Source organism: Diaphorina citri, unplaced genomic scaffold, assembly GCF_000475195.1.
Source record: "Diaphorina citri unplaced genomic scaffold, Diaci psyllid genome assembly version 1.1 scaffold963, whole genome shotgun sequence".
Taxonomy (NCBI): Eukaryota; Metazoa; Arthropoda; class Insecta; order Hemiptera; family Psyllidae; genus Diaphorina; species Diaphorina citri.
Window position 1 is genome coordinate 41,368 of NW_007378394.1, and position 11,346 is coordinate 52,713.

The 11,346-nt window shown below is 39.9% G+C and overlaps 1 protein-coding gene across 1 annotated transcript; it reads left to right on the plus strand.

Annotated features, from left to right (window-relative positions):
- The first annotated feature begins 4,302 nt into the window (after nt 1–4,302).
- Nucleotides 4,303–9,025, plus strand: LOC103513370 (protein outspread-like). The gene is made up of 5 exons (XM_026826585.1): nt 4,303–4,344; nt 5,193–5,348; nt 5,987–5,991; nt 6,127–6,345; nt 8,885–9,025. Exons 1-5 carry the CDS (start codon nt 4,303–4,305, stop codon nt 9,009–9,011), a joined length of 549 nt encoding a protein of 182 aa, XP_026682386.1. The 3' UTR covers nt 9,012–9,025.
- The last annotated feature ends 2,321 nt before the right edge of the window (nt 9,026–11,346 follow it).

An 11,346-nucleotide genomic window follows, 5' to 3' on the forward strand; every position in this document is an offset into this window, starting at 1 on the left:
ATAACACACATAGGAGTATTGCAGATTACAGGCTGATTACAAAATGGGGCGAATCAACGATCTCGTCCTCTCTCTCTCTCCATCTCATCCTCTCTCTCTCTTCTCTCTCTCTAACCTAGGAACGAGACTCTCGAGATTGAAATACAGAAGTAATTCCAGAATCGTAGAAAATATCAAATAGTGCGTTTTCTTCTTCTTGTTCTTCTCTCGTTCCGATCGGTCCTAATGGTTTCTAATTTATCGGTTCAAATATAGGGTAATACATTAGAAGCCAATAGATCAGTGACGAAGGGTGCTTCAGAATCAAAGGTGATATTCAACCCGAGAGTCTATGATAAAGTAAGTCTTTTTTTTTCCAAGAGGTTTGACAGAGGGAACTGTAACTGCTATGGTCTTATCGTCCCGAAATCGAAGAGAGAAGGTGAAGACAGGATAGGAGAAAGCCAGCCGTTCCGAGAACGAACCTTATCTGTTTGGGATAAAATCCGCCCCGGGCGAAATTGTAGCCAGTCTAGTTAGCTTGGAAGGTGCATTACAGGTGTAATACCACATTACGAGTAGGTACCTATATTACATCCTCGCTTCCCCACTGGGCAATACATTGTAGGCAATAGTCAATAATAAGAAACTCTATCTACTGTTCCTAGCTAGCCATATTCCTGTGTAATACCACAATTACATCGACCCTTCTGTGTAATTACATCGACCCTTCTGGTGTAATACCAGCCTACAAGTATTACACTCACACCACACCACTGGGCAATACATTAAAGGCTATAGTCAATAATAAGAAACCCTATCTATTGTTCCCAGCTAGGGATGCACATTGCACATGCATTACATCGACCCTACTGGTGTAATACCAGCATACAAGTATTACATCCAACCTTCGGCACTGGGCGATACATTATAGGCAATAGTCAATAATAAGAAACTCTATCTGTGAATCCCATGCATTCCGAGTTCTGTACACGTACTCTTAGTGGAATAGTGGATACATAGTGCATACATAGTGGTTAGTGGATATGTAGTGGACGTTACGCTTCCCCACTGGGCAATACATTATAGGTAATAGTCAATAATAAGAAACTCTATCTACTGTTCCTAGCTAGCCATATTCCTGTGTAATACCACACTTACATCAACCCTTCTGTGTAATACCAGCCTACAAGTATTACACTCACACCACACCACTGGGCTATACATTATAGGCTATAGTCAATAATAAGAAACCCTATCTATTGTTCCTAGCTAGGGATGTACATTGTACATGTATTACATCGACCCTACTGGTGTAATACCAGCATACAAGTATTACATCCAATCTTCAGCACTGGGCAATACATTATAGGCAATAGTCAATAATAAGAAACTCTATATATTGTTCCTAGCTAGGGATGTACATTGGTCATGTATTACATCGACCCTACTGGTGTAATACCAGCATACAAGTATTACATCCAACCTTCGGCACTGGGCAATACATTATAGGCAATAGTCAATAATAAGAAACTCTATCTGTGAATCCAATGCATTCCGAGTTCTGTACACGTACTCTTAGTGGAATAGTGGATACATAGTGCATACATAGTGGTTAGTGGATATGTAGTGGACGTTCCTAGGTTAGAGTAATAAAGAAACAGATATTTACTCTATTTGTTCATACTGAGTCTAAAGAAAGCTTCGTGAGGACAACACTAGGTACTCTTAGTGGAATAGTGGATATAACATAGTATAGTTAGTGGTTAGTGGATATGTGTAGTGGATAACATAGTGCATACACAGTGGACGTTCCTAGGTTGGAGAAATAAGAGTAATAAAGAAACAGATATATTTACTCTGTTTGCTCATACTGGGTTTAAAGAAAGCTTCGTGAGGACAACACTACTCTTAGTGGAATAGTGGATATAACATAGTATAGTTAGTGGTTAGTGGATATGTGTAGTGGATAACATAGTGCATACATAGTGGACGTTCCTAGGTTAGAGAATTAAGAGTAATAAAGAAACAGATATTTACTCTATTTGTTCATACTGGGTTTAAAAAGAAGCTTTGTGAGGACAACACTACTCTTAGTGGAATAGTGGATATAACATAGTATAGTTAGTGGTTAGTGGATATGTGTAGTGGATAACATAGTGCATACATAGTGGACGTTCCTAGGTTAGAGTAATAAAGAAACAGATATTTACTCTATTTGTTCATACTGGGTTTAAAGAAAGCTTCGTGAGGACCTCTGTGCTTATGGATGAGAAACCCGTGAGTAACTCTCTGCTCTCTTATCATATAATATAATTATTATCAATGCTTTTATTTCAAATCGAATCAAATGGTTCTTTTATGATGAGTTGAAAAAAGATAAACGTTTATGTGAATCTACATGTTTCAAACATCAAAGGTACAAGTAAGAAGATTCTGTGCTTATGGATGAAAAACCCGTGAGTAACTCTCTGCTCTCTTATCATATAATATAATTATTATCAATGCTTTTATTTCAAATCGAGTCAAATGGTTCTTTTATGATGAGTTGAAAAAAGATAAACGTTTATGTGAATCTACATGTTTCAAACATCAAAGGTACAAGTAAGAAGAAGCAGGGCCGTAAGATTTTGTCGATGGGGGAGGGGGGCCTGAGAGTTCAAACAGTAACATAATAGGGGAGGGGGGTTGATACCCGAAATTTTCGAAGCCTAGCCTACAGTAAAGGAGAAAAATTGAGTTCGCCCCCCCTTAAATACGGCCCTGATAAGAAGGTAAGTATAGTAGAAAATACCTACAAAGAATTTACATATCTACCTTATGAAACGGACTTCTCTGCAAAGATTGAGCGAATTGGGCTGAAAGCTTAAAGCCCAGAATGACGAACATTTTCGAACTTTTTTTAACCTTTTTCCCTGGGATACCCGAAATTTTCGAAGCCTAGCCTACAGTAAAGGAGAAAAATTGAGTTCGCCCCCCCCCTTAAATACGGCCCTGATAAGAAGGTAAGTATAGTAGAAAATACCTACAAAGAATTTACATAATTATCTACCTTATGAAACGGACCTTCTCTGCAAAGATTGAGCGAATTGGGCTGAAAGCTTAAAGCCCAGAATGACGAACATTTTCGAACTTTTTTTAACCTTTTTCCCTGAAAAGCGGCTGAGTAGCGGCCGAACCGTACACGTTTAAAGCCTTGGTCTCAAGACCACTTTTGACCAACGTCACTTTTAATTACGTAGGTGTAAAATGAAGTCGTGCAATGCAGTACCGACAGAGTATTGTCATATCTTCCTTTGAAGGAAAATAAAAAAAGGGTATAAAAAGAACCCGACCTTGGATCGTAAGATAAAGTCCTGAGGGGTCGAACCACTTTAAAGGAAGCGAGTGGATTAGGACGCATTGCATGTCTTCAGGAACTCTCCATTTGTCAGGGGTCTAGGTTTACCTTGCCTTGGGATCAATTTAATATGAATAAAGGCGGGTTCAATTCTCGCCGTGGGATAATTTTATCCTACACAGTTAAGGTTCGTCCTCGGAACGGCTGGCTTTCTCCTATCATGTCTTTCTTCGATTTCGGTACGAAAAGACCTTAGGAGTTACGGTTCCCTCAATCAAACCTCTTAAAAAAGTTCGAGCTACTACTTACAACGTTTGAGCTATCGTGAACGAAAACTTTTTTAACTTATTTTGAACTTGGCTATGTCTGTTCCAGTCTAGGTAGGTTGAAATGACAAACATATACTTCTTCACTATTTGTAAAATATTCTGGGTTTTTATTTCATTTTCATTTTACGGACTCGGGGATAATTTTATCCTACACAGTTAAGGTTCGTTCTCGGAACGGCTGGCTTTCTCCTATCCTGTCTTTCTTCGATTTCGGTACGAAAAGACCTTAGGAGTTACAGTTCCCTCAATCAAACCTCTAAAAAAAGTTCGAGCTACTACTTACGTTTGAGCTACCGTGAACGAAAACTTTTTTTAGCTTATTTTGAACTTGGCCATGTCTGTTCCAGGTGCGTGGGGATCCGGATGGGTGTGGCTTGGACCTTTCTCCTCTGAGGAGACACTCCCCTACCCCGGCAGAACTCCGGCTGGACCTGACCGGCAATACGGAACACTACCTCAATATGAAGAAGGGATGGCTCATGAAACAGTCCGGTACAGAACAAGTGAGTCGATCTTTTGATCTACCTTAACCTGTTCCAGGTGCGTGGGGATCCGGATGGGTGTGGCTTGGACCTTTCTCCTCTGAGGAGACACTCCCCTACCCCGGCAGAACTCCGGCTGGACCTGACCGGCAATACGGAACACTACCTCAATATGAAGAAGGGATGGCTCATGAAACAGTCCGGTACAGAACAAGTGAGTCGATCTTTTGATCTACCTTAACTCATACCTATCCAGAGTTGATCCTGTTGTACGAGATGAGTGCCCCCTCTGCCAAGAAAGTCCACACAACACTAGTCATCTAGTAGGCTGGCAAACTTTGGACTTTGGATGCTGAGATTATTAAGATATTTGGAAAAATCCTACAATGCTGCAGTGAACACCAAAGTTGTGATATAATAACACAAAAAACCAATCTCAGTGGTGCAGTTATTAACGCGGTGGACTTTGGATCTGGAGGTTGGTGGTTCGAGTCCAAATCAAGTCATAAAATTTATCTAGGTGTAATAAGCGGGGAACGATATTTGTAACAAGCATTTAAATATGCTTAACACAATTAAAAAAATTCCTTAACACAAAGAAATTTATTATTTATTTACTACCTTCTTTTCTATTTCAGAACGAAAAACTGTCTAGCTCATCATCCCCGCTATTTGCTGAGATTATTAAGATATTTGGAAAAATCCTACAATGCTGCAGTGAACACCAAAGTTGTGATATAATAACACAAAAAAACCAACCTCAGTGGTGCAGTTATTAACGCGTTGGCCTTTTTATCTGGAGGTTGGTGGTTCGAGTCCAAATCAAGTCATAAATCTAGGTGTAATAAGCGGGGAACGATATTTGTAACAAGCATTTAAATTGTGTTAACAATTAAAAAAAAAAATCCTTAACACAAAGAAATTTATTATTTATTTACTACCTTCTTTTCTATTTCAGAACGAAAAACTGTCTAGCTCATCATCCCCGCTATTTCACAATTGAAAAAATTCCTTAACACAAAGAAGATTATTATTTATTTACTACCTTCTTTTCTATTTCAGAACGAAAAACTGTCTAGCTCATCATCCCCGCTATTGACCGAGTCTCGTCAGCATAGATTAGAAGTGGACGAGCTTAAAGTTCAACTCAACAATTCCCTGCTAGAGTTAACCAACGCTGAACAGGAGATATTGAGCCTCAAACATTTCAAACTACAGGTAAACAGAATAGAATATACCTTGTCTAATTAGACTTACTTTATCATGGACACTCGTTGCTAAGTTGGGAGCACAGAAAAGGTTAGGTAATAGAACAGCCGCGGAAGACACTAACACCCATATTTATGAACAAAATGCTGGCTCTTAAGTTCGTGCTAAGCATAGTCTCAAGGCATTTGATTGGTCAATTTCGAACACTCGTTGCTAAGTTGGGAGCCCAGAAAAGGTTAGGTAATAGAACAGCCGCGGAAGACACTAAAAGTTCACAGAAAAAAGAACCTCTTCTGGGCTTTCAACATAGCAACGAGTGTCCATGATAGAGAGTGAAAGAAACAGAAGTTTTTTTTGACCTTATGCTCTCAAAAACTCTTTATAATGTTAAATATCTACATGATTAATGGAACTTCTCTGCAATATTTGAGGGACTTGGGCAGAAATCTTTGAGCCTTAAATAGCAGTATTCTGGCCCTCTAAAATATGTAAATCACTCTTCAACTGCCTATACCTAGGGATAGCAAGTTGGGATCTGACTCCCGACCCGAGAATAATAATACATATAAAAAAATAGTATTGACAAAGGGTGTCTAAATTAAATAAATTCATTAATAGTATATATTCAAATTACGGTGATTTTAAAGACGGAGTGGTAGCGCTGAACAATGTAACCAGCCTAAGTGAAGTGCCGGTAGCGAGGAACTTTGGATTTCAAATTACGGTGAGTTCACACACATTAATAGTGGTAATTAATCATTCACTACATTTTCGTCTCTTCCCGCAGATATTTCCAGGAGAAGTCCACCTGGGAGGCGGAGTTGAATGCGGCGGAGATCGAACTCATGACCTCCGGACAGCGATGCGAGGACCTGTGCCGCCAACTGGGCCAGAGCCGGGACACGGTGAGCCGACTACGCCAGGAGCTGGACAGTTGTCGGTCCGCCAAATCCGAACTCGAGGAGCGGATGAATCGCGGCATGGAAGAGAATGAGAGCTTGTATAGGTGAGATGAAATAGTGAGTGAGTTTATACAGACAGCACCCCTTTGCTATAGATTTCTATAGAAATAGGAGGAGTGCTAGACGGAGTGGTAGCGCTGAACAATGTAACCAGCCTAAGTGAAGTGCCGGCAGCGCGGAACTTTGGCTTCCAAATTACGGTGAGTTCATACAGACTGCACTCCTTTGATTTGGAAATGGAGTGCCTTTGCTATAGATTTCTATAGAAATAGGAGGAGTGCTAGATGGAGTGGTAGCGCTGAACAATGTAACCAGCCTAAGTGAAAGTGAAGTGCCGGCAGCGCGGAACTTTGGCTTCCAAATTACGGTGAGTTCATACAGACTGCACTCCTTTGATTTGGAAATGGAGTGCAAAATAATGTGAGAATACATTTACTTTGAAACAAAAACATTCTAGAATATTGTGATCTCAACAGTATTCAACACTACAAATGAGTCCTTCTCAATCACAAGTCGCAGGGTCGATTTCTGATCAGGGCGAACTTTATCGTAAACAGAGAAAGTTCGGTCTCAAATGGCTGGGTTTATCTTATACTGCCTTTCTCTCTATGATTTCCTGGCTATAACACCTCCGCTGTTAGAGTTCCTTATATCAAACCTCTAAAAAAATCTTACATAGAGTTCATTGCAATGGTCGTTACATATGTTGAATTTGCTATAGATTTCTATAGAAATAGGAGGAGTGCTAGATGGAGTGGTAGCGCTGAACAATGTAACCACTTAACCAGCCTAAGTGAAGTGCCGGCAGCGCGGAACTTTGGCTTCCAAATTACGGTGAGTTCATACAGACTCCTTTGATTTGGAAATGGAGTGCAAAATAATGTGAGAATACATTTACTTTGAAACAAAAACATTTTAGAATATTGTGATCTCAACAGTATTCAACACTACAAATGAGTCCTTCTCAGTCATAAGTCGCAGGGTCGATTTCTGATCAGGGCGAACTTTATCGTAAACAGAGAAAGTTCGGTCTCAAATGGTTGGGTTTATCTTATACTGCCTTTCTCTCTATGATTTCCTGGCTATAACACCTCCGCTGTTAGAGTTCCTTATATCATACCTCTAAAAAAATCTTACATAGAGTTCATTGCAATGGTCGTTACATATGTTGAAGTCCCAGAAAAGGATAGGTAGTAGAACAGCCGCGACCGGTGTTGCTTCAAGTGAGTATTTCTATTTTGGTTCACAACTCTTCTTCCCAATGCTTTGGATTTCAAGTACACAGTTTGTAACATTGAGTGAAAGGGTTAAAATTGAAAAATCATCCCTTTAGTATAAGTATCAATCTTCTTATTTTTCTTCAACTTTTCCTGTGTACAGACGGGGTCAGTGTTTTTTTATATGTTGAAGTCCCAGAAAAGGATAGGTAGTAGAACAGCCGCGGGAGAACGTCTTCTGGGCTCTCAACATAGCAACGAGTGTCCATGATAAAATGAGTAAAAAAAAAATGTTATTTTCAGCTACCTTCTATTTAACCCATTAATTTATCTTGTCTTTGACAGACTTGGGACAGCAAGCGGACTATCCGGTGAAAGGGTTAAAATTGAAAAATCATCCCTTTACTTAGTATAAGTATCAATCTTCTTATTTTTCTTCAACTTTTCCTGTGTACAGACGGGGTCAGTGTTTTTTGTCAGCCTCTCAGTCAGTCCTAACTAGGGTGATTGCTTTGGGCTGAAATTTGGTTGCAGCTACAAATTTTACAAGTGGATGCCCTTTGCATGCAACCTTTGCTATTTCTTTAGCAAGGCAAATTCAGGCTAGTATACTCCCTGTTTAAAGTCCTCCAGCCAAACTAAGCTGGTCTACGAGATTCGGATACCTAGACAGTGATTTATGAAGAAGATTGATTGACAGTAATATCAAACGTGTGATACTGTTCCTAGAACGATCCTATCCCATATTTGAGCACACTAGGCTCTTTTTATTATTATTTTTTTAAAGGGGTTTGATAGAGGGAACCGTAACCGCCAAGGTAAAGGTCTTACCCTCCCGAGAGCGAAGAGAAAAGAACGACAGGATGGGAGGAAGCTAGCCGTTCCGAGAACGAACCTTATCTGTTGATAAGTTCCCCCCAGGCGGAAACAGGTGAGATTTAAAGATAAAGATTCGGATACCTAGACAGTGATTTATGAAGAAGATTGATTGACAGTAACTTTAAACGTGTGATACTGTTCCTATTCAGGACGCTAGAACGATCCTATCCCATATTTGAGCACACTAGGCTCTTTTTATTATTATTTTTTAAAAGGGGTTTGATAGAGGGAACTGTAACCGCCAATGTAAAGGTCTTACCCTCCCGAAAGCGAAGAGAAAAGAACGACAGGATGGGAGGAAGCTAGCCGTTCCGAGAACGAACCGTATCTGTTGATAAGTTCCCTCCAGGCGGAAATCGAACCCACGTCCTAGAAGATAGCGTTTAAAAAGTAGACACGCTACCCTCCAAGTTAATGAGGCTGGCTAATTTAACCTCTGCAAGTCCGAAATTTAAGTTTCACAAAGAATTACTTTTCTATGTTCCAGACGAATCAGAGAGTTGGAAGGTAATCATTCTCTCCGGGAGTCGAAAGGTAGAAGCATGGACTCATTGAGTGATCTAACCAACGTGTATCTAGACTTGGATCTGGATCAACTGGACAAAGACAGGTAAAATATCACGCACCATAAAACCTCAAACCTAGAAACCTAGATCCTCTTTTTTATGATAAAACAAGCTGTGGGTTCAAGGACAGGTTAAGAAAAAATCCCCACAGCTTGTTTAACACAACTCAGTAAGAACGGACTTGACACCGACACCACACCGAACGGTAATAGAGTATGTCGTAATTTAATAATGCACCTAATGTTGATAGTTGTTGAATAAATCTGGACGGTGAACATCACACGACTTTCCTTATCCTATTCGGCGGTCTCCGAAATCCGCCAAAAGTGGCCAAAATTCCCTCAAACCCTTTTGCGCCGATCTTAACCAAAGGTTTTTGCATCATTGTCACATTTGAGGACTACATTCCAAATTTTAAGTCTCTAGCTCTTACCGTTCTCGAGATATTTTGTTTATAGACAGAGACACGGACCAATATCTTAAATTTTAAATTTAGACTGTAGGGGCCTTAAAACGTGCTTTACCACAAAAAAAACTGACCGTCATTCCCCCCCCCTTCACTCTAGCAGTAGGCTAATACCATTATTGTGGTCAAATTCTCAAATTATATTGAGGATAAAATTCCATACCTCGGCTGGGATTGAACCTTGAAACCTAAGAGGACTTGAACCCATAGAGACCCCTCTTAACCGAGATAATCATCAGCAGTAGGCTAATACCATAATTGTAATCAAATTCTCAAATTATATTGAGGATAAAATTCCATACCTCAGCTGGGATTGAACCTTGAAACCTATCAGGACTTGAAGAACCCATAGAGACCCCTCTTAACCGAGATAATCATCAAAATCAAAACAAAGAACACGCGCCTTTTGGTAGATAAGAATGTCAATAAAACTTATTAATGGTCCCCTTGAAATCTGGCCTCTCTTGAAATCTTGAAAATAAGAGAACTATTTTTGACCTGGGTTAAGAAGCTATTTGTCTTTTATTCACATTGTCTTCTCATTATTTTCAGACAAATCTTCCGCGGTCCTGACATTGAAGTTTTTCCTTTTTTTTTCTATACATTCCACTCCAATGAAATGAATTTCTTATTCCAGGATAAGGGACAAGGATAAGCTCCTGGAGGATACCTTGGAGGCGAAGAGACGGGAGTATGAGAACAAACTGGATGACCTCACCAATGAGTATGAAGAAGAAAAAGAACACTTGGTAAGTCAAAATCAGTCAACTCATGAATTATTTGTGGGAAAGCGGAGCTTTCTCACTATTTTTGTGGACACAGTATTGTGAAATAGCTAGACTGCGGGAGTAAAGGGACTTTTCAGTCTCATTCTGACAGGATAAACAAGGTATATTCTATTCTATTACTTCTGACATTTAAGTTTTTCCTTTTTTTCTATACATTTCACTCGAATGAAATGAATTTCTTATTCCAGGATAAGGGACAAGGATAAGCTCCTGGAGGATACCTTGGAAGCGAAGAGACGGGAGTATGAGAACAAACTGGATGACCTCACCAATGAGTATGAAGAAGAAAAAGAACACTTGGTAAGTCAAAATCAGTCAACTCATGAATTATTTGTGGGAAAGCGGAGCTTTCTCACTATTTTTGTGGACACAGTATTGTGAAATAGCTAGACTGCGGGAGTAAACGGACTTTTTAGACCCATATTTATGAACAAAATGCTGGCTCTTAAGTTCGTGCTAAGCATAGTCTCAAGGCATTTGATTGGTCAATTTTGACTTGGGACTTTTCAGTCTCATTTCGGCAGTACAAACAGGGTATATTCTCTATTCTACTAAGTGCCTCCTTTGCAATCAATGTCCATATTCTTTCTACAGTGGTAATGCCGCCACTGGTCGCTACTCGATTAAAGTAGCTACTCTTGAGTGGAAGGTAACCAACCACTAGGCTACGTTAACGCCGGTGGCGTTCTCTACCACCTAACCCTTCGAGCTCCATTATTATTTGAGTGGTCAAATTCTCAAATAAATTATGTTGAAATTCCATGCCTCGGCTGGGATCGAACCCGCGCCCTCCTGTTTACCAGACGAGCGTTTTGACCACGACGCCACCGACGCAGGTGGTTCGAGTCCAAGATTTAAAATGAACCTTCACAAAGTTACTGAGTCTACCATCAACAGCTAAAATTAATATTTTATCTTACTTTTTTTTTTGAAGTTAAGCAAGGTTTATAAACTTATCTGTAAACTTTACCTATGAAATAAATAAGACTGTTTAGACTGCGGGAGTAAAGGGACTTTAGGCCTGTTTTTCATTCCTACGCCGCATCGATGCGGCGTTCACTCTGCGTCAGGAGTGGGGGTAAAAAGTGGAAATTCAACAAACATGGTAGCAAAGGGTACGCCCGTCCAA

Coding starts and splice junctions, on each gene's coding strand:
- LOC103513370 (XM_026826585.1), top strand. CDS start 4,303: ATGAAGAAGGGATGGCTCATGAAACAGTCCGGTACAGAACAA. Junction 4,345..5,192: donor AACAGTCCGGTACAGAACAA/GTGAGTCGATCT, acceptor TTTCTATTTCAG/AACGAAAAACTGTCTAGCTC. Junction 6,346..8,884: donor GAGAATGAGAGCTTGTATAG/GTGAGATGAAAT, acceptor TCTATGTTCCAG/ACGAATCAGAGAGTTGGAAG.